The 23,573-nt window shown below is 37.0% G+C and overlaps 2 protein-coding genes across 2 annotated transcripts in view; both read right to left on the bottom strand.

Moving 5' to 3' along the window:
• Window positions 1-2,115: 2,115 nt before the first annotated feature.
• TTC32 (tetratricopeptide repeat domain 32) lies at window positions 2,116-8,304 on the bottom strand. Its single transcript, XM_060168605.1, has 3 exons — window positions 7,938-8,304; window positions 3,246-3,412; window positions 2,116-2,500 (listed from the first exon to the last, which is right to left on the bottom strand). Exons 1-3 carry the CDS (start codon window positions 8,087-8,089, stop codon window positions 2,373-2,375), a joined length of 447 nt encoding a protein of 148 aa, XP_060024588.1. The 5' UTR covers window positions 8,090-8,304; the 3' UTR covers window positions 2,116-2,372.
• Window positions 8,305-17,283: 8,979 nt separating this feature from the next.
• Window positions 17,284-23,573, bottom strand: part of WDR35 (WD repeat domain 35) — a 59,061-nt gene continuing 52,771 nt past the window's right edge. Inside the window, exons 24-28 of the mRNA XM_060168604.1 lie at window positions 23,286-23,450; window positions 22,165-22,305; window positions 21,339-21,495; window positions 17,777-18,017; window positions 17,284-17,477 (exon numbers count right to left, since the gene is read on the bottom strand). Of these exons, the coding sequence (XP_060024587.1) occupies window positions 17,327-17,477; window positions 17,777-18,017; window positions 21,339-21,495; window positions 22,165-22,305; window positions 23,286-23,450 (855 nt within the window). The 3' untranslated portion in view covers window positions 17,284-17,326. The remainder of the gene's footprint in view (window positions 17,478-17,776; window positions 18,018-21,338; window positions 21,496-22,164; window positions 22,306-23,285; window positions 23,451-23,573) is intronic.

Below are 23,573 nucleotides of genomic sequence, written 5' to 3'. Positions count from 1 at the left end.
CAGGACTTCCCTGGTGGTCCAGTGGTTAAGACTTCGCCTTCCAATGCAGGGGTTGCGGGTTTGATCCCTGGTCGGGGAGCTCAGATCCCACATGCCTCGTCACCAAAAAACCAAAACAGAAAACAGAAGCAATACTGTAACAAATTCAATAAAGACTTTAAAAATGGTCCACATCAAAAAAATCTTAAAAAATGTTTTTTAAAAAGGCAGATAGCAAAGGTATTAGTCAATCAGAAATTTAGAATCTGAATGTGTAATGTCGGAAGTTTTGAAGAAAATACATGAGGAAAATATATTATTCTTTAGTTATTTCCGGTAACTTGAGAAAAGTAAGTAAGTGTCTGGGTTCCAAATCAGCAACTTCTGATTCTGAACTTGAGTGACTTTTTTCTGATAAAGGATGAAGAAACGTTGAATAATAAAACCTATAAAACCAAATTAAATTTCTAATAAGCTTTTTTTCATATTACATCTGATCCCAGTCAAGAGTAAAGAAAAGAGAACATAAGTCAAGAGAAAATAAAGTTATCGAAGCATTTTTTAAGTATTTGATTTTCAGGATAGACTGGCTTTAAACCTTCCCAAGGTCTACGGACTTTGCTTTTTATTTTATTTTTTTAATAAGTTGTAAAATAAGTTTTTAAAAGAAGTTATCTTAAGAGGAATTTTTCTACATTTTAAGGCAACTTTATAAATTCTTTCAAAGACATTTCCAACATAAGATAAGTCATATTGGAAAATGTGAATCATTCCAGAAATAGAGATTTTAGTTTCCTTTCAAACTTCATTTCCTTTTAATATTCATTCACCTGCAGCCCAAATTCTTCATGTATTTTGCCAGATATTATTTATGAACTACAAACGAGGCAATTACGTCCTCTGCTTTATGAGATCACTTAAACTCAAACAAAACAAAGCAGAACAAAACACCCTTTTAAGGGTGATGATGGTGATTGCATCTGAGAAGGTCACAGTAGTTACGCTGAGCCCTCCTCTGGAGACACTGGGCAAACATACTCTTTTCTCCTGATTAGGGCAATTTCCACCCCAGAACAGTTTTTTTCCACAGCAATAATAAACTAGTTTGGGAGATCCCCAGATACAGGCTCTGAATCTTTGAAAGCCAAACCTCAACAATAAAAACACACACACAAAAATGTAGGTGAGACATGGTGTCTCTGGCTCGTTTTCCCTTCAAATCCTTCCTGGCTCTCGAAAGCTTCATCATAGCCTAATCGAGCGTTGCAGCACCCAAATAAAATAGATTTTTAAAAAGCCTTCTATTTACTAAGTGCTTTTTGTCAGTTTCTCACCTCTCTAATCACCCCCATTCCACTCACAATTTATTATATAGAGTGTGAACAGTTCTTGGCTTATCGTGAGTATTCAGTAAATGTTGATGATGGGATTATTAGTGTCATTATCCAGAGACAAAAAACGATGCTCGATATTTAAATCTTAACTACCTTATCAACGATTACTAGAGAAAATCAAGTGTAAGTTGAATTCTTTCAAATTGCTCTCATGCAAGACATGTGTTTATTTTTAAGCCCAAACGTTATGTCTCTCTAGCCTAGCTATATAAAATAGCTTTGCTCTCAAAGTGAATACCATGGGGAGAAAATGGGCAGGGGACTATTGTAGATTAAAAGAACACAAAGAGACTTAACAACAAAATGCAGTGTAACTTGATTGACTCCAGATCCAGAAATAAAAATCTACACAAGACATTTTGGAAACAATTGGGGAATTCGAATATGGGCTGGGTATGGATGATATTATAGAATTATTAGTTTTATTAGGTATTATAACGGTATTGTGGCTATAAAGAAGGCTGTCTCTATTCTTAGAAAATGCAGGCTGAAATATTTAGGAGTAAAGTATTGTGATATCTGCGCAACTTATTTTCAAGTGGCTCAGTAAAAAGTTATATATTTAAGTATAGAGAAAAAGCAAATGTGACACAATGTTAACAACTGGTGAACCTCAGTGAAAAGTTTACAAGTGTTTATTGTACTATACTTCCACTTTTCTGTAGAGGTAAGATTTTTTTAATAAAAAGTTGGGAATAAAAAATAGCAAAATAAATAGTTTTACTGAAGAAAACACCACACATTTCTTTAAATATTTTACTGTAATAATATACAATGATACATTCTTTTTACTTATTTACACTTCATAAAAGCATACCCACTCAACATAGTTACTCAATCTGAAATTAACTACCTTAAGTACATCATTTAACTTTCAGTGCTGATGCATGAATCTCTTTATCTTAAATATAAATCAAAATAGCTTAACACCAGCTTTAAATTAAAGACAATGAGATGCCAGGTGGATCATGAGTTAGTATTTCAACTAAGTTAAAATTTTCAATAATTTCTTTTTTGCTTTTCTTTTTTGTCTAGAATAGTCTGTTTTAAGCTCAAAACAGCATCTTGAAATCCAGGATTTAAGTCTAATACTTTCTTGAAATCTTCCAAAGCATCGTCAAAGTATCCTGTACCAGAACCCAAAAAAATGGAAAAGAAAAAACACTGAGTATTTCTATATATTATTCATAGCAAAGTTTGGATACATATACTTTTGCTTTTATATTTACAAGCTTTCAACCACTCCTACTAAAGGAATATTTTCCTCTTGATAATGATGTAGGGATGTTTGAATCACAGTAACTTTGTGTACCCTTACAGATTAATACACTTAAAATTAGTTATGGGTTTACGTACTGGGATTTAACAGGTACATAGCCTAAATCATCACAAAATTTCAACAAAATCATATCACCTATTTTATATAATTACAGTCAAATGAAGAAACAGGAAATTAATATTCTTTTTAACACTTTAATGAGAAACGATCCTAACAGTCCCTTTAGTCCAAGAATCTAAAACCCCTTCACTTTATATTGTCTTGTATGCCTTCAAAGATTTTAACTCAGAAAAGTTTCCCAGGGGATCAGAAGCATTACCCTCATTTCGCAGCTGGGGATGCAGAGGCACGAAGTAATGGGATCACTCTCACTCCGGTGCCCAGGTCCAATTCCCACCCCAGTGCCCCGCTGTGGTCTGTAACACCTACTGAAAGCCTAAAATAAATTCAGGTGGCTTCCTTTGCTCCAGGCTCTAAACCTAAATTTCACATCACTTTCACACTGGATGGTTGCTACATTAGTTTTACAACATTTGAGAGCTCTGAATTCACAGAATACAGTCCAAGACAAAAGGGGGGAAAAAGATCCTTACCCAGCCTATATAGTATCAACCCTCTGTTGTAATATGGAACTTCAAAATTGGGTTGGACTTCTATGGCAGATGTGTAGTCATCCATGGCTTCATAAAAATCCACCCTGAAGTACTTGATTTGCCCCCTGTTGTTATATGCAGTAGCCAAATCCTCAGGGCTGCATTTGCTTTAAACAAAAAGTTCACATTAAAAACACAGTGTTGCCAAATTCCTCTTGCTTCCCCTTTCATTCTCTTCTGGGTGTTGTCAAACTCATAGCCTATAACATGCAGTATCTACACTGAAAAACCAAGCGGAAGAAACAAAGTGCAAGGAAATAAAGCAGTGGAGTCAATTTTTGTTTAATCCTGGTTTCTACATTTGCAAGGTTATATAGCACTGCAATGTCAATCTGAAAAGCACATTCATTTTACTGTGTGTTCAAAGTCCCTGTTCATTGTCAACTTGTTTTGTTGAATATAATATGAAAATGTTTATTTTCTAAAGCACATGCCAGTGAGGCAAAGAAGACAGCTCAGAATTGAATGAAGCAAGGAGGGAAAGCCAGCCCAAAGTTCAAGTGTGCTACGGACATGTCATAAAGTGAATCAGTTTTATCCTCAAATTTTTAAATGATCTCAAAACACTGAGATTTTAACTCATTTTCCACCAGTAAAGAAACAGAGGTTAACTCTAAGTGAAAAATCAACATGCTGATCCCTAGGGAGTGCTCTCTGGGGACAGAATCGCCCTCCCTCCAGCCTCAGCAGGTATCCTTCCCAAGGCCAGACTGGCTTCCTGCTAGCGGGACATCATGGCTCTGGTCCACACTGGGGGTCCTGTGTGCAGAAACGGCACTGCATCTGAGGGCTCCAGAGGTGGTCCAAGGAGCTTTGAGTGAGCAGCCTCCTGTGAGTGGTTAGACATCCAGGCAGCTCTGACCAGCCATCAGCTCAACAGGACACACACACACACACGCACGCACGCACGCACGCACGCACGCACGCACACACACACACACACACCAGCCTCTGCTGGACAAATCTACACAGAGAATATCAGTGGGCTCTGCTCCATGTCAGAGATGATTCTGTTTTCCTTTCTTTTTTTCAAAGAGGATTCTCAAATTTGAACCAAACAGGGAAGATGCAGGCTAAACTCAGCTGTCATTCTTTGTTATACTCCACAGTTCAAAGTCTAGTTCTCAGAAAATATTTGTGACCGCAGTCAGTGTTATTAAAAGTTACTTCTCTTAACATCTTGATCCTTGAGATCTCAGACAGGGACTGTAATTACTGCTGTTAGGAGCGGTACTCACAGCCTAGGGGTCTCCTTCAAGTTTAAGTTTCCTAACAATGGAAAGGAATCACTGCAACTTTAGAAAATGTCTGTTTCTGTGAGCTAGGACTGAGAGAGACTGGGTACATGGACACTTCTAGATGCCGTCAGCACCACCGTTAAATCCTAGTGAACAAGAAGGGACGCTCTGTTTATCTCTCTCTGTTATGATATAGCTGGACTGCTGCCCAGTACAGAGTATTAAGAAAAATGCAGCCTCAGGACTCGGTAAGGCTTTAGTCATTAAATTTCTAAGCTTCAAAACTTTGTTATAAGTGTCTTATTATCAGAGGATCATCAAATGTTTGATTTAGAATCAGATCTCATTACAACAAATTCTAAAAGCCTCCTCTCCCTATGGAAATCGTTTCATATTTTAAAGACATGGGCTAACAGTTAAAGCCGAATTTTTTTAATACTGAGAATTTTGTAATGATAGTGTTTACTTGGATGGAATATAACCAAGTCACCTAATCCAAAAGTAGATTTTATTTTCTTTGCACTTGCTAACTTTAGCAAAGAAAAAAAAATTTGGAAATTACGTTTATGGCTAAGGCTACACTTTTGGATATTAAAAGAAAATGTTATAAACCATTCAGAGTGGCAGGCATACAAAGACTGTGAATACTGTTTCAAAATGATTCACTGACCCATTGTTTTAAAAATAAACGAACCCTAAAAGATATATTTAAGGAAGAAAGTTGAAATGACAGAATTCAGTTTAACCATGAGTTCCTAGAAGAATTTCAGAACTATAAGGAAATTAGAAGGCTCATGCAGGCATGCTGAGCAACCTTCTGCTAAACCTCCACAGATTTTCTTTCCTATGCTGGTAAGGGGCAGAAATTACATTTGCCACACAACAAATTTGTGCTCTCAGGCTGAGATGAAAAAAGGAGGAGGAGTAACAAGACTAGAGGCATCGATGCCTGTTGCTGATGAATCCTTTTTGAAACCTACTAGATAAGTCTAAGAAATATAACAAACTAGTGAATTTAACAAACAAGAAGCAGACTCACAGATATAGAGAACAAACTAGTGGTTACCAGTGGGGAAGGGGGAAGGGACAATACAGGGGTGGGGGATTAAGAGGTACAAAATATTAGGTATAAAATAAGCTACAAGGGGGCTTCCCTGGTGGCGCAGTGGTTGAGAGTCTGCCTGCCGATGATGCAGGGGACACGGGTCCGTGCCCCCGTCTGGTAGGATCCCACATGCCGCGGAGCGGCTGGGCCCATGAGCCATAGCCGCTGAGCCTGGGCGTCCGGAGCCTGTGCTCCGCAACGGGAGAGGCCACAACAGTGAGAGGCCCGCGTACCGAGAAAAAAAAAAAAAAAGCTACAAGGATATATTGTACAACACAGGGTATATAACCAATATTTTATAATAGCTATAAATGGAGTATAACCTTTAAAAATTGTGAATCACTATATTGTATACCTGTAACATATAATACTGTATAGCAACTGTACTTCAATAAAAAATTAAAAAATAAAAAAATTTAACCTACTAGATAAGTCTATGCTTAGAGCTTGAAACAAGAATAGAAAACTACATTTTCTATGATTACTAACTTTGGGGGGGGTGTGGGTACCATCTTATTGCTGGTCCCAAAACGTCTATTAACTATTAGTCTGGTGTATGACTGAAATAAGAAAGCCACTAAATGTTTCTGATTTAATTCCATGTGAGTTTAACAAACAGGAGAAGAATCATAAGCCTCATACAAATAAGACTAGTTGGCATCCTGTCAAGAAAAATCAAATCCTTGAGGGGAGAGGAGGGTGATAGTGCAGACAACTCAAAACTGTCAAAAAACCTGCTCATTCAGCTGCCCTTTCCTTTTTCATCCTGGACCACTCAACACAATCAACAAGCACAACAAAGGCAAAACCTGGAGTACAACACATGCTACACACTCAAGAATAAATCCAAGATGCTTTGAGAGAGTAGGTATTAGCAGGTGAGGTTGAGACAAACTGGGACCTGGGACCCTTTGCTGCAGTGCTTGCACCTGGACAAACATCTCCTTGAGCAACAAAATACAAAGAAACTATACGGGACTAAAAAGTTGGTGCAAATTATGGACAAGATACAAGACCAAAAACAAAAACAAACGCCAACTGCCATTTCTGAAGAGCCGGGAGCAAAAACAAGGTGTCGGGAGCAAAAGCAGGGTACTGCGCATGCCCCCTGCACTCAACGCCCCCAAAGGGGTGGGCAGACCGCCTAAGCCACCCCTCCGGCCAGCCGGACCCCGGACACACCCCCTCCCCTCACCCCTTATAAGGAACCAGCTCGCCCCTCCTCGGGGAGCAAGGGAATCTGTTACTTGTGTTTGCTCCCTCCCGCTGCAGCAGGGGCCCCAAGAAAGCCTTGCCGGAATTTCTTGTCTAGTCTCATCAGTTTCTATTGATCGGGGAAGGCCAAGAACCCTTGTCGGTATCAAGGTTGCTAACATCACAAAAAAAAAGACATTACATGTTCTCTGACAGAAGGACACAACACCACCTACAATAGTGTTCTCACCATAATTCTGGATCTGAATTGGATCAAACCTCAAGATTTAACTACCAACTCACAAGAAATGCAGGAGACAGAGGACCATATTAAATGACATCAGGGGGTTGAATTCAGCAAATCCAAAATACGGGAAACTCTCAGGACACATGACCCGGTTTCCTCACCAAATAAATTGCAAGGCAAAAAAATGAAGGGGAGCCTTAAAGGCTAAAAGACTTGACGTACAACCCGACTTTAACCAACTGCTAAAAGCCAACCAAACAAGCAAACAAAACAACCTTTATTGATCTACCAGGAAAATTCCAAAACTTGACATTAGCAATTATGTGCTAATGATATTGTGGTTACACCTTTTTAAATCCTTAATATCTAGAAATGCACTCTGAAACATCAATGGATGAATAATATGATGCCCTGGAGGAACTGATAATGCTTAAGCCCTGTGATGGTTACCTGGAGGTTCATTATACCATTTCCATATATTTAAATTTTTCACAGTGAAAAACAAAACACCTGCTGTGATGTCGTGGAGTTGCGGTACTGTGTGCTAGCGTGGCCCCCACGGCACCTCGCTCTCACCAGGTCTCGCTCTAAGACTCTGGCTCAGAGTAACATAGAATGGGGACACTCGAGGTGAAAGGCAGCCGGCGCCCCGGTGTCCGGACACCTTCATGGGTATCCCAGAGGAACGCGCCGAGGGCTGCGCTCTAGGATGCTCCCTCACTGCCTTTCTGGAAAGACAAACGTCCGCCCGCTGCGCCGGTGAGCTCGGGTAGCCGAAAACCAGACTAGACGGACCCTGCCGCCCACCTTGCAGAGGTCCCGCTGTGCCCACTTCTCGCGATACTTACCTCCCGGACGCCTCTCCCTCGGAGGCCGCACAGGCGTACTGGCGAACGTAAGCGGAGTACAGCGCTTCGGCCTCCGCGTACTCGCCCTTCTGGAAATGAGCTTGGGCAAGCGCTAGGGTCGCGAGCTTTTCTTGCCCTTGCTGCCCTTCCATAGCGGTCGGAGGCCTAGCTTTCCCTGTAGAACTGGGGTTGATTTCTGAGCGATTAGAGGCGGCACGACAAAGCTACTTCCGCACCCCGGAATTTAACTTGACGGCAAAAACCTGGGCTCTAGAAAAGGGGGAATTTTGTGCCTTCCGCGGACCCGTCGTCTCGCGGGAATAATGACGCTGCTGGTGGCGAGCGCAGGTGCTTCAGGAAAGCTTGGGCAGACAGACCCCTGTGAAGTGCAGTTCTCTTGTTACTGCTGGTCTCGCCTACCTGTCTCCAGAAAAGCAGGAGATCGATAGTCCCAAACTGGTTTCCAAGTCCGTGGTTACATGTTGCAAGGAGTTTGCCCTTTGTTACAGTGAATGGTGGGGGCAGGGGGGCGGTGCCGGAAGCGGAAAAGATGTAGGTTTGTTTTATGAATGGCTAAAGGACCCACGGATTTGTTGTAGCACTTTTCCGGTTCCTGCGTCCACCTGCTAGAGGTTGCTCTAAGTAGGCTGTGGTTACACTGAGACATTTTATGTCGAAATCCCATGAGCTTAGTTGTCACATGGACCTGAGTCCAGTTTCAAACACTACCATTTATTAACTCCAAGGCTCTAGACTGCAAACTTCTCAACCTTTTTGAACTCCTAAAATAGTGTAAGGATTAATTGAATAGTATTTTGTGTTAATAGTCTGGGGTCGAGGATGTCAGTTTGCATTGCCAGGCCCTTTATGCCAAAGGGAAACCCATGTAGTAATGTATTAAACACAATATGTTTAATCCAAGTAAAAATTACGTAAAATGAACAGTCCTGAGAGAACAATTCCATTTAACATAGCATTAAAAAGAATAAAATACTTAGGAATTAACCAAGGAGATGAAAGACTTGGTTAGATGAAAACTACAAAACATTGATGAAAGAAAGCCATAAATAGACAAACCATGTTCGTACTAAAGCAATCTACAGATTCAATGGAATCCCTATCAAAATCCCAATGATGTTTTTACAGAAATATAAAACTCCATCCTAGAAATCATAAGAAATTTCAAGGGATTCCAAATAGCCAAAACTATCTTGAAAAATAACAAAGCTGGAGGACTTACACATCCTGATTTCAAAACTTACTAAAGCACAGTAATCAAAAGAGTGTGGTATTGGCATAAAGACAGTCTTTTCCATAAATGGTGGTGGGAAAACTGGATATCCACATGCAAAAGAACGAAGTGGGACCTAAATAGCATATTAGAAAATTCACTCAAAATGGACTAAAGACCTAAACGTAAGAGCTAAAGATTAAAAATTCTTAGAAGAAAACATAAAGCAAAAGCTTCATGACATTGAATTTGGCAATGACTTCTTGGCTATGACACCAAAAAGACAGGCAACAAAAGAAAAAATAAACTGGACTTTATGAAAAGTAAAACCTTTTGTGCATTAAAACACTATCAACAAAGTAAATAACCCAGAGAGTAAGAGAAAATATCTGCAAATCATGTATCTGATACGGGTGTGAAATGCAAAGATGGAGGTTCTGTGGAGCAGGTTTGGGCTGGTGTGTCCATCTACTCACAGGATGAAGGGATCTGACATGGCATCTCCATCACATTTGGGAAGCTCTGGTCTACAGGACACTGGAGGGCCCTGCCCCGTGACTGAGCTGCTGGGCCCAGGCTCAGTTGCTGTCCCTCTCCGACTCTCTTGCCCGGCTTCCACACAGTCCACCTGCACTCGGTGCTTTGCCTGCAGGGTGGCATCATCAAGACTTCCCTCAGCCAGCTCAGCCAGCAATACAACTATAAGATGATCTGCTGAAAGCGTCATGCTTGCCTTTAACCCCACACCGTCATCTGCCTCAAGAAGTGTGGCCACAACAACAGCCTGTGCCCTGAGAAGAAAGTCAAATAAGACTCTTCCACGAGGTCCTCCTTCCTCTGCAGGGCAGCCCCCTGCCTGAGCTCCATGGCTAGGGGCCTCAGTAAGGTTTCCCTGTCACTGACTGGATAGTAAAAATAAATAATAAATAAATAAAATTTAAAAATACGTGTATAGGGCTTCCCTGGTGGCGCAGTGGTTGAGAGTCCGCCTGCCGATGCAGGGGACGCGGGTTCGTGCCCCGGTCCGGGAGGATCTCACATGCCGCGGAGCGACTGGGCCCGTGAGCCGTGGCCGCTGAGCCTGCGCGTCCGGAGCCTGTGCTCCGCAACGGGAGAGGCCACAGCAGTGAGAGGCCCGCGTCCCTCAAAAAAAAAATACGTGTATACACACACATACACTATACATATATATTTCCAGAATATATACAGAACTTCTAAAACTCAACTTTTCCAGAGTGGGTGTACTACTCTGCATTTCCCCCAGCAATGTATGAGGGTTTCAATTACTCCATATCTTCACCAACATTTGTCAGTTTCAATTCTAGCTATTATAGTGGGTATGTAGAGGTTTCTCATTTTTCTCTAAATTCCTCTATATTTTACTAACTAGAAATTTAAACTGTGCCAAATAAGAAATGAGTAAATAAAATAGAAACTCTAATGTCTACTTTTTCTTTTAATTTTTGAGAAATCTCTTAAAAACAAAGAGCTCTTATTATGAAGAAAACTTACAGAACAGCAATTTCTTCAGTTTCACCTCTTTTTTTTTTTTTTTTCTGGCCACACAGCGGGGCTTGCGGGATTTTAGTTCCCCTACCAGGGATCGAACCTGCACCCTTGACAGTGAAAGCGTGGAGTCCTAACCACTGGACCACAAGGGAATTCCCATTTCACCTCATTTTTGTCTTCTCCTAAATTCAACTGAAATATAAATTAATGCCTTTTATTTTAAAAAAGGTTATTAAGACTATTTTTACTTTCTCATCTATACTGTTTATGTACTTTTGAAATTTTCTCACATGAACATATATTAGTTTTATACTCAAAAACCAGTAAGTGGGACTTCCCTGGTGGCACAGTGCTTAAGAATCCACCTGCCAATGCAGGGGACATGGGTTCCAGCCCTGGTCCACGAAGATCCCACATGCTGCGGAGCAACTAAGCCCGTGCGCCACAACTACTGAGCTGCGCTCTAGAGCCTGTGAGCCACAACTAATGAGCCCACGTACCACAACTACTGAAGCCCGCACGCCTAGAGCCCGTGCTCCACAACAAGAGAAGCCACCGCAATGAGAAGCCCGTGCACCGCAACGACGAGTAGCCCCCGCTCGCTGCAACTAGAGAAAGCCCACGTGCAGCAACGAAGGCCCAATGCAGCCAATAAATAAACAAATAAAGGCCATATATGACAAGCCCACAGCAAACATCATCCTCAATGGTGAAAAGCTGAAAGCATTTCCACTAAGATCAGGAACAAGACAAGGTTGCCCACTCTCACCACTCTTATTCAACATAGTTTTGGAAGTTTTAGCCACAGCAATCAGAGAAGAAAAGGAAATAAAAGGAATCCAAATCGGAAAAGAAGAAGTAAAGCTGTCACTGTTTGCAGATGACATGATCCTATACATAGAGAACCCTAAAGATGCTACCAGAAAACTACTAGAGCTAATCAATGAATTTGGTAAAGTGGCAGGATACAAAATTAATGCACAGAAATCTCTGGCATTCCTATATACTAATGATGAAAAATCTGAAAGTGAAATCAAGAAAACACTCCCATTTACCACTGCAACAAAAAGAATAAAATATCTAGGAATAAACCTACCTAAGGAGACAAAAGATCTGTATGCAGAAAATTATAAGACACTGATGCAAGAAATTAAAGATGATACAAATAGATGGAGAGATATACCATGTTCTTGGATTGGAAGAATCAACATTGTGAAAATGACTCTACTACCCAAAGCAATCTATAGATTCAATGCAATCCCTATCAAACTACCACTGGCATTTTTCACAGAACTAGAACAAAAAATTTCACAATTTGTATGGAAACACAAAAGACCCCGAATAGCCAAAGCAATCTTGAGAACGAAAGAAGGAACTGGAGGAATCAGGCTCCCAGACTTCAGACTATACTACAAAGCTACAGTTATCAAGACGGTATGGTACTGGCACAAAAACAGAAAGATAGATCAATGGAACAGGATAGAAAGCCCAGAGATAAACCCACGCACATATGGTCACCTTATCTTTGACAAAGGAGGCAGAAAGGTACAGTGGAGAAAGGACAGCCTATTCAATAAGTGGTGCTGGGAAAACTGGACAGCTACATGTAAAAGTATGAGATTAGATCACTCCCTAACACCATACACAAAAATAAGCTCAAAATGGATTAAAGACCTAAATGTAAGGCCAGAAACTATCAAACTCTTAGAGGAAAACATAGGCAGAACACTCTATGACATAAATCACAGCAAGGTCCTTTTTGACCCACCTCCTAGAGAAATGGAAATAAAAACAAAAGTAAACAAATGGGATCTAATGAAACTTAAAAGCTTTTGCACAGCAAAGGAAACCATAAAGAAGACCAAAAGACAACCCTCAGAATGGGAGAAAATATTTGCAAATGAAGCAACGGACAAAGGATTAATCTCCAAAATTTATAAGCAGCTCATGCAGCTTAATAACAAAAAAACAAACAACCCAATCCAAAAATGGGCAGAAGACCTAAATAGACATTTCTCCAAAGAAGATATACAGAGTGCCAACAAACACATGAAAGAATGCTCAACATCACTAATCATTAGAGAAATGCAAATCAAAACTACAATGAGATATCATCTCACACCAGTCAGAATGGCCATCATCAAAAAATCTAGAAACAATAAATGCTGGAGAGGGTGTGGAGAAAAGGGAACCCTCTTACACTGTTGGTGGGAATGTAAATTGATACAGCCACTGTGGAGAACAGTATGGAGGTTCCTTAAAAAGCTACAAATAGAACTACCATATGACCCAGCAATCCCACTACTGGGCATATACCCTGAGAAAACCATAATTCAAAAAGAGTCATGTACCAAAATGTTCATTGCAGCTCTATTTACAATAGCCCAGAGATGGAAACAACCTAAGTGTCCATCATCGGATGAATGGATAAAGAAGATGTGGCACATATATACAATGGAATATTACTCAGCCATAAAAAGAGACGAAATTGAGCTATTTGTAATGAGGTGGATAGACCTAGAGTCTGTCATACAGAGTGAAGTAAGTCAGAAAGAGAGAGACAAATACCGTATGCTAACACATATATATGGAATTTAAAAAAAAATGTCATGAAAAACCTAGGGGTGAAACAGGAATAAAGACACAGACTTACTAGAGAATGGACTTGAGGCTATGGGGAGGGGGAAGGGTAAACGGTGACAAAGCGATAAAGAGGCATGGACATATATACACTACCAAAAGTAAGGTAGTTAGCTAGTGGGAAGCAGCTCGGTGCTTTGTGACCGCCTGGAGGGGTGGGATAGGGAGGGTGGGAGGGAGGGAGACGCAAGCGGGAAGAGATATGGGAATATATGTATATATATAACTGATTCATTTTGTTGTGAAGCTGAAACTAACATACCATTGTAAAGCAATTATACTCCAATAAAGATGTTAAAAAAAAAACAAAACAGTGTTAATTTCTTTTAAAAAACGAACTGAGAAAATGATAAGAATAGGCAGTAGGGGGCAACGTAATATTGCGATTTTCATTTTAGAAACTCCGTAGCAATATTTTGGAGCTATAACATCATCAAATTAGGTATTTTTGATTTTCCATTAAAAATCTGGGAACAGTGTTTCCCCATTTCTAAATGTGAACTCTGTATGATCTCTAAGGAGTAATTCACTGCAACCTCCAGTCATCAGACATTTGCCTAGTATTTTTAATAAATTGTTGTTTTCCTGTAGGTAGCAAAAGTGATATTGTACAACTACTGTATCTCCTGTCCCTATCTCCCCTTATCCACTCTGGAGCCCAATACCCTTCGACCCAACCCCCATCAAAATATTTACATCAAAACAAGACAAATACCATGTTAGCATGAGTTATAGATAAAGAAAACAGGATAAATACAATTTTTACCTCAACATTTATTATTTTTATGTTTTTTCACTAATGCCACATAAAACCTAAGATCTCAGCTCTTAGAATACAAAAAGATAATTTCAAAGTGTATGTTAGCAAAAACATGTATGTAATATATATATAATACATATATAAAATAAAATTAGCATTTGTTCATGACAGCAGGTCAACAATGCTATGCTGCTTGTTAGCACACTGTTTATTTGTATGGCTTTATCAATCAGTTCGATCATCTCAATAGTTCGGCCTACCATGCTACTTTGAAACTTAACATAATTCAGGCCAAATTTTACGATAAAGAAAAGCATTACTTAAAGGGAGTCAGCTCATGTTTATTACAAGAAGAGAACAACCTTTATTATAATGTCTTCAATATACTGCCTCATTCTGTCTATCCGAATTCTCTCCAAGTATTTGTTGTATATAGACAATTTTGCTTCTCACTGCCCCTTTAATCAGGGGAGAATTTGTTGGTGTCGTTATCCCAAAATTTCCTTCATGTTGAATAAAACCAATTTTCAAGCAGGACAAAGGTCTGTCCCCAAGACATTACGGCAGATCCCTAAAACATTCACAGATATAAATCCCAAATAGTCATAAGCTTTTACAGTAGTTGGAAAGATATGTCTGTGTGTGTACATATATATATATATATATGTACACACATATATATATGTGTATGTGCATGTGGATATATGTATGTGTATAAGTATATATACATACATACATACATATACATATGTGATAATCTAGGTCTACAAGGTATGAGAGGTTGTTTTTAGAGATTTTGGTTTCTTGATTAAACTGAACAAGAAGTAGTGACAACAACTCGGGATCTATCTGAAATAACTAGTTGGAGGAAAAATTCTAGCGCTCAGGTAGCAAGGAATCAGTGGCAAATGAGAAGGCTCCAGAAGAGAGTTCCCATAAGATATGTTAGGAAAAGTCTGAGGAGTCAACAGCTGATTTTGGAATTGAAGCAAATGGGAGTGTAATCAATAAGTAACAGTAAGGGCTAGAGAATGACAATCTAACTTTGAGTTCTCAGCTGATTTCTGGGATGAGAAAGGGAAAGAAGAGATATTCAGGCATTAGACCATGGACCAAGAATCACAACTCTGAACATGCAGTCCTGCAGGAATTCCTAAACCTACATCCCTGAAAACCTCTCTCTCATTGATGAAGCAGAGAACAGTTTCATTCCTGAAAAGAGAAAGTCTTGTGGGAAGATGTAATTAAGTTCAACAGGAGATATATTCCCTAGGGCTGAGATCTTAGTTAGGATGTTGTTTTCTGATTTGGGGGAATACTGCATTCTGTTACAGACAAAAACAAATGAGATAGATGAAATTCACTGTCTTAAACTTAGATAAGTTAGAAACTTATGAGACATGTTAGACAAAGTAAATAGAGCATATATGTGTGACTATACCTAATATTGACAAGGCACTAAAAATACAAAAGGCAACCAAGGCACTAAATATTCACGGCACACTAGGTATGCATAAGACTTAGCAAGTGCTCAGTATGCGGGAGGTCTTAATTCAATTACCCACTGATGACTCTTATTCTGGTCTGTCCTCTGCCCAGGAAATACAACTGAATCCACAACTGCTCAGCAGGCTCACTGGCACCTACAGCTATGACCAGGTAAAACTGCCTTTTCTATTGAGCAAATGTGCCTCACTGGCCTCGGGCACACTCCATTCGATCGGGTCCCCTGGCTCAAATCTCAGCTCTGGTCCTCTTCCTAGCCACACTATCAGGGGGAAGGCGATGAGGCAGAGTAAGAGTCAGGGCATAAGAACAGATTACAACTCAGGAATCAGGAACTGTGCTCTCTCTACCTGACTGGCATCCTACACTAATAGTGTTAATCTATCCCATCACTTTCTCCTTGTTCTTCACTGTATATTTCAAGTTGATTCAATAAACCATGTGATTTGAGCTTGTAACCCTTTCTGTTCCGTGACCTCTGGAATGGCTTGCTTGGTAGTGTATTTGGAGGCTACCATTATATCAAGGCAACTTCCCACAAGGCACGTGAACACAGTCATAGACTGTGTTTAGTGACAGAAGCCTGCTATCTATTATGAGCTCATTTAAGCTCTAAACTTCTTCTCATAGCTCACTATTCTCCATCTGCATCAGGCTTAACTTGGCTCTAAAGGACCAGAAACATATCACATTGAGAGAGTTAACTAACCTAAGTATTGAAGCTGCAATAACAACCTTGCATATTTCTCTTTGTTTCCTCTGCTAAATATAAACCAAACTTCAGCAAATAATCTTGACGGAATAGTGCTTAAGTCTGGCCTGAAACCATAAAATGAGAGGAAGTAAGATCGTGAGAAATGGAGAATATTATTAGCTATATAAAATAGGTAAGAAATTACCCATTACTGATTACAATTTTTTTTTAATTAATGACAGTAAGTCAAAACAGATGCATATTGAGAATCACTCCCCACAACCCAAGAGTTGTTTAAAGAAAGGATCCAGCTTGGTGACAATGTTTCAAGTAAAACTACAGCTACAAACTAGATGTTTTTGTATAAATGTATATCATTATAAATACAGCTAAGTGTTTGGCACAATAATATGAAGAGTAAAGTACCAAATGTCATCTCTTAGATGAAACTAAAAGGGTAGATTAAAAAGGACAAGCTATGTAAAAATTAAGCTATTAGAAACAATTCAAATTGTAAAAATCCATGTCTTAAAATGCCTTCTCTTCACTTCTGAAAATAAAATAGAGAAGACTTTCAATGCTTATTTAATTAAACACAGCTAGAGACAGTGCTCATTTTGGTATTACAACTGTTTAACCTCCGTCTAATACAGGTTATGTCAGTTCCCTAAATTCAACTTTGCCCCATTCCCATGTTTCCCCCATCCCTCCCTGCTAGTAACCGTGACACTGTGAGAAAAATTTTCTTATTTGGAATATTTCCATAGTATCATATAACCAATCACAAGATAGATAAATAGATAGATAGATAGATAGATAAATAAGACAGACAGGCAGATAATATGGTCCATTGCCATACATTTATATGACAATCAGCATCATTATTTCATGGTTGTATTTTTACACAAAATTTTATATATGTATATATTATGTATTTTATATATATATAGAATTTTTTATAAAAATACAACTGAAATAATGATGCTTATTTACATAAATTCAACATTGTTATATAAACACTCCTATTATATATGCAGTTTGTCATTTCTTCATCCCACTGCACTATGGCATAAGGGACAGAAGTTATAGTTACTTATTTCCTGAGCCAGGACACAGTGCTTGCACACACTGCATGTCCAGAATTGATATTCAGTGACCAGGTTTCCTGTGGCAACACATGTTGGCAGCTTCCCTTCCCCTCTGTAAAATAAGAGGGGACAATTATACTTTGAAACTTCTAATTCCTCAAAACTTCATTACACTACAAAAACTGAAGAATGAAAAGCATTTCAAGATAAGTTTCAAATAAAAAACTTTCCTTACAATGAGAAAATCAAGTATTAATACACTTATAAGACTAAATTAAATAGGGTATAATGTTAATGTAGATTACTTCAAAATTTAGTGCTTTAATTATTATATTACACTATTTAGATATAAAAATCCAAGCTTCTAGTAAGGTGTTATAGAATGACATCTACTAGTTACATTTAGCCTACCCTTCAAGAAGGCTGTCCAATTCAGATTTTCTGTTATCTTTTGGAGTATGTTTGGTGAAGATTTCTAGAGCAAGATTTTCATATTGCTGTTTCTGTTCCGAACTGAGCGTCTCTAAAGATTCAAGTTTAATAAAAGCTTTTGAACAAGTGCCAAAAGCCCTACTGGCACATGCACAGAGTGCTAACAGAGAGTAGATCTCAACGGCAGGGATAATGTCTTCATAGTCTCGCAGGTGAAGAGCTAGGAAAGAGAAGACAATTTGGATTTTTTAAAGCAATCATGATATCTTGAACGTGCATGGGAAAAAATCTATGTTAAGCTGTTTCAGTTTAACCTACATGAACTTTAGCAAGCTTAAAGAAAACAATGGTAGGTGCCCAGAGAACAAGTAGGAGGAAGGAGGCTCCATGATCTCCACATTCTGTAACTCCAGCTAACAGCTCAGGGCCTATAAAAATAACCATCATCGAATGATGCACATGGCTGTGCCACTTAGAAATATATACACAGACCAAAAATAATTGGTGTCAAAACACCCATCTTTTGTTGCATATAAATATGTTAGAATTTCTGTGGATTCTCAAGATATCATGTTTCTTTTTGTTAAAAAAGCAAAGCATGAAATCATATGTTTTCTCTTTGTGTTTCTTTGAACAGATTATTGCTTTTGTTTGTCTTACTGAAACAATAGAACTTTGAGAAAAAAAGAAGTGAAAATGAGACTGTAAGTTGTCAGTTCAGACAATTTATTTTGCCAGCTACCATACCTTATTTTCAATTTTTCTATGCTGGAGATATAATCTCTTTCTTAAAAATGCACTGCACAATTAATATCAGATTGGTAACCAAATTGTATCTTTTTATTCTCTAGACCTTGCAATTTTAAAAATATCTTGTTATAGTATGATATTGGAAATTTCACAAAACAATTTAAAACAACATAATCATGTATTTTACAACTAGATTCCTATAAACTGGTGCTGGGGTCAAGTGTGTAAACTTTGTTTACAACAAAGTTCAGGGAAGAAATTTACAAAAAGGAAATTCATTGAGTTACAATAAAACATACCCTCTAATTTCACAGGTTCACAGGCAATAATTTACAGAGTACACATTGTTTCAGATCATTTTATCACTGAACGACAACCATATTAAAGCATATGGATATCTTCACCCAGTAGGTAAAGAATCTCAAGTTAAAATCCAACTGATCTTGTAATATAGTAAGTCTAGATACTGTGCATAAATTATAAAAAATACAACTATTTTAAACAGTGCATAACTTATATCACATATTAATCAGTTAAAATTCAATGAAGGTAAGTTATAAACATACAAAAATAAAAATGATTCCTATGTATAGCTGATAATCATTAGAAAAAAAAGGTACATTCCCCAGTGCTAACAATGACAAAAACAGGAATCAGCTACAAAAGAAATGTACAGAACATACAATAAAACTACAGAACTTTAGAGAGAAACACAGATATACAAAACGTTTTTAAAAATTGATGTTTCTGGATGAGAAAACTCATTATTATAAATATATCAATGATCCCAATATTAATACATTAAATTAATGCAATTCTAATTCAAAATCCACTAGGACTTCACTGAAACTCTTCCCACCTTCAAAAAGATTCTAAAGTTAATCTGAACGAACAAATGCAAGCAAATACCCAAAATGTTTTTCATAAAAGAAGAGGAATGAAGGATAACAGAAATTCCAGATATTAAAATGTAAAAGTAAGGTAAATAAGAGGAAGTACAGACACAGAGGTCCATGTCTAGAAAATAACAGCCTAGGAAGAGATTAACAAAATGTGTGAATTTAGTTTCCTAAAGGTAGAATTTCAAATCCGTGAGGGATGAATAAGTTTTTAATAAATGGTTTTGGAATAACTAAGAAGTTAAAATAAAATACAATATTTAATAACCTTGAAGTGAAGGACTTCCTGAGCATGACCCCTATCAAGACTGATTGATAGGACTATGTAAAAAGCCACTGTCAATATCATCATCATGACTACCACTTCTCGAGGGCTCACAATATCCAGGCACTATAATAAATAAATTTTCTTTTCATAAATTTCTCACTTAATCCTCAAAACAACCCTATGAAGAAGATCCTATTATCCCTACTTTTCACAAAAAGAAACTGAAGCTTAGAGAGGTTAAGTAATTGTAACTTATAAATGCCAGGGAAAATCAACAGATATGACAAAGGGTTGCTATATATAATTTCTAAAGAGCTCTTACAAAAATAATGAATAAAGAAAAAGAAAAGTCATCACTATAGAATTCCAGAAACATTCAAATAAAAGAATTTCTCTAAGAAGGTTTCTTTTAAAGATGATGCCATTGTACTATAGATTGATGATGTATTGGGGTATGACGTGTGCTGGTGATGGCTATTTCACAGTGGCCCAACCAATGTGACCCAGGGTGGGTGGTGACAGTGCCGGCAATGCTGTCATGGCCCATCTGAAAGCGCTGTAACGATTTAGTCATTCATATGCTTTGGTTTATAACATAATTCTCATAACTATGCTCTTTTGGAGTTAACCTATCTAAACTTGAAGATATTGTTAATCCAGAAATGAAGATCTTGATACTACATGTAAATAACCTTCTATAAATTATAGTACATAAATACGATGGCACATTATATAGGTATTAAAAATGACAACATAGATCTACATTTATCAACGTAGAAAGATAACTGCAATATACTGTTGAGGGTAAAAATCAAACTCAGGAGCAACATACATTGTGTGATATTATTTTAAATAAAACTGTATACAATTTTATAGGCTTGGAAAAAATGTCTAAAAGGAGGTTCACCCAAATGTTAGCAATGATTATCTCTGAATTATAAGATTATTTTACCTTTTCTGTATTTTTTTCTGTTTTGGTTGAAATTGTTACATAAGTATCAATTTTATAAAAAACATTTAACATACAGTTAAATGCTATAGAAATCTATCTACTAATATCGAAATATTTTACAACATATCATTATGTTTTTTTAAAAGTACACAAAAGTATGGTTTGTTATACTCTCAATATTTTAAAAAAACAAATTATTTCTAAATATATATACTTATTTTTATTTAAATATATATTTTATATAATTATTATACATAATGTAATACATATTACAGATATTAAATATTTAAATATTTATAGTTTATATTTTTTATATATATATATATATATATATATACACACACACACATACACACACACACACAAGGATATGAACTGGGCTATTAAGTGTTTAAGTGATAGTGAATGCTATAAATGTTCTTTTTGCTTATCTCAAACTTCTGGTTTTTCTGTGAACCGTATATATTGCTTTCCATGTATTAAAAAATAAAAAGAACTTCAAAAGGGAATGTGAAAAACAGATCATAAACAGCAAATCTCAAATATATGAAAATAAATCCACAGAAAAAAAGTGTTATTGAAATCAATATAAGGGCAACTTGAAGGAGCTAGCCCTTCACCTACAATTTATGATTTTTTAGACATGTTATATACATTAGGTAATATGCCCACCTGTCTTCAATGCATTGTCCACATAGCCCTCGTAGAGCTGCCTCTGCGCCAGTATGAAGAAGTGGTAAGCCTCAGCCCCTCTCCAAGCATTATCTGTGAAACGACTAGTTGTAGACAGAACTTCTTCTTCCAGCAAACCAGCCAAAGCAGAAGTGGCCTACAAGTAAAGCAGACCCACTTTTTCTGTCAGCACAACCCTAACAATGGTCCTTCCAATAGAGATGATTTCTGAAACTGGTATATCAATACATTAAAATAGCTCAGTTAGCAGATTTTATCCTTATAAAACTGTCACTACAGACTTAATGTCTCCATTATAATTCACATTTTGTTAAATTGATATGATCAAATTTTTTCTTCAGTTTTATTGGGGTATAATTGACAAATCAAATGTAAGATATTTAAAGTGTACTTCGTGGTGATCTGTATACGGGTACATTGTGAAAGAACTCTCCTCCCCATAGTAACATCAAATTTTTCAATAGAATTGATTAAACTTTAAGTTAATGTAAGGCTTATCTGCACATTAAAATAATATATATATTCTAGGAAAGTTTTTAAAACTCACTGATTAGAAAGGATTTACCAAGTAAGGAATTTAAGCAAAGATTACAGATTAGTAAAAAAATATAATTTTCAATATTTCCAAGTTGAAATGTCTAAATGTGAGCAGTAATTCCAAATCAGTCATTCCTTTTCCTCATATCATTTAAGAAAATAAATGCAAACAAGTAAATTAAATGGCCTGTCCATTAAGAGAAGTTTGATAGTTCTTTTTTCCTTAAACACTTCAGATGACTTAATGTTACTTAATGTTCTACCTTACCTCTGAGCTCTTTCCTTTAACTTTTCCTCGCTGGGCATTTTTCATTTGCTCATGGTACTGCTCTATAAGTAAAGCTGATAGTACATAGAGCTTCTTAACACGTAAAGGTTTAGTTCTTTTCTTTGCCTCTTCATCTGCAATCTTTAAACATTTAAAGAATTGGGGGAAAATATTTCTCAATCTATACTTGTACAAATATTATCATTTCTGAAATACGATTCTCTAAAAACAGGAGGAAAGTCAGTAGGGTGGAATATAAATACCACCCATTTTCTTTTCCATAGTACTGATAAGTACTTAGTTCTTTCCTTAGTATTTAGACATTAGAGTTATAACTCAAAACAATTTAAGAAAATAACAGATGCTGATAAATAATTAAATCAAAATGAAGAAAGCTTTCATAGAGTGGCTAGTATTTTATATAACAAAGAGATTTTTAAAATAATGTTCCAAGTACCCAGAGATAAGATGGCTTTAACATGGTACATCCTTCAGAAATTTAAATTTTTTTAAATGATTCGGAGGGAAATTTTTCCTTTGTCATTAAATCAAATGGGAAAAGTATAGACTAGAATGTAAAATTTGCATACATTAATACTGTTACTAGTCACGTTCCCTCCAAATGCATACTATGAAAAGTGTAACGTCGAGATTGGGATTGACATATATACACTAATATGTATAAAATAGATAACTAATAAGAACCTGCTGTATAAAAAAAAAGTGATATATAATAAAATCTTTCTTAAATAAAAAAGAAGTGTAATGTCTTTAAAACTTGCACATTTAAAAGGACTTAAAGTTTTGTTATCATCAGGATTTAAATTCCAGTTAAGGGAATTTGTACTTTATGGTCCCTGAAAATTCTATCATTCCCTGTTAACTTCGGTATTAAGTAAATATAAAACTGCTTAAGCATCAATAAGGTGCTAAAAGTAATAAACAGCCTTTTTAGTAAAATGTAATAATACTAAGATAACACATAGTTATAGCAGTAATAAATGAGAGGGATTTTGCTATAACAAATATTTGTTTCCAAAAAACGGAAAATGTATCCTTGAGTTATAAGAAAACATTGGTAACTAGAACAAGCCAAATACTCACCAAGATTATTACATTACCTTAAACATCAGCTTAGCAGCATCATAAAAATAACTGGCTTTCCGATAGAGTTCTATGGCATCAAGAATTTTATTCTTTTCCAATAAATGAGATGCATACCTCGCTAACAGGGAACCAATTTCTTTCATATTATGACTTTTAGCCAATTCAACAGCTTTGTTCCACTGGGGAAAAAATATATATAGCATACAATTACCCAAGCATTTATAGTCAGATATGTCTTAAAATACATACAATAAAGCTTTAAGTTTATAATAATAAACAACACTATATCAAAATAAAAAACT

This window comes from Lagenorhynchus albirostris, chromosome 13 (assembly GCF_949774975.1).
Source record: "Lagenorhynchus albirostris chromosome 13, mLagAlb1.1, whole genome shotgun sequence".
Classification (NCBI taxonomy): Eukaryota; Metazoa; Chordata; class Mammalia; order Artiodactyla; family Delphinidae; genus Lagenorhynchus; species Lagenorhynchus albirostris.
Note: the sequence above shows the minus strand (reverse complement) of the source record. Positions and strands in the feature narration are given on the sequence as shown.

What these genes read in the sequence shown, in the direction of transcription:
- TTC32 (XM_060168605.1), bottom strand. Translation starts at nt 8,089, where the DNA reads ATGGAAGGGCAGCAAGGGCAAGAAAAGCTCGCGACCCTAGCGCTTGCC. An exon ending in GAGGGAGAGGCGTCCGGGAG is followed by an intron (nt 3,413 to 7,937) that starts GTAAGTATCGCG and finishes TTTTGTTTAAAG; the next exon opens with CAAATGCAGCCCTGAGGATT. An exon ending in GTTGATACTATATAGGCTGG is followed by an intron (nt 2,501 to 3,245) that starts GTAAGGATCTTT and finishes GTTCTGGTACAG; the next exon opens with GATACTTTGACGATGCTTTG.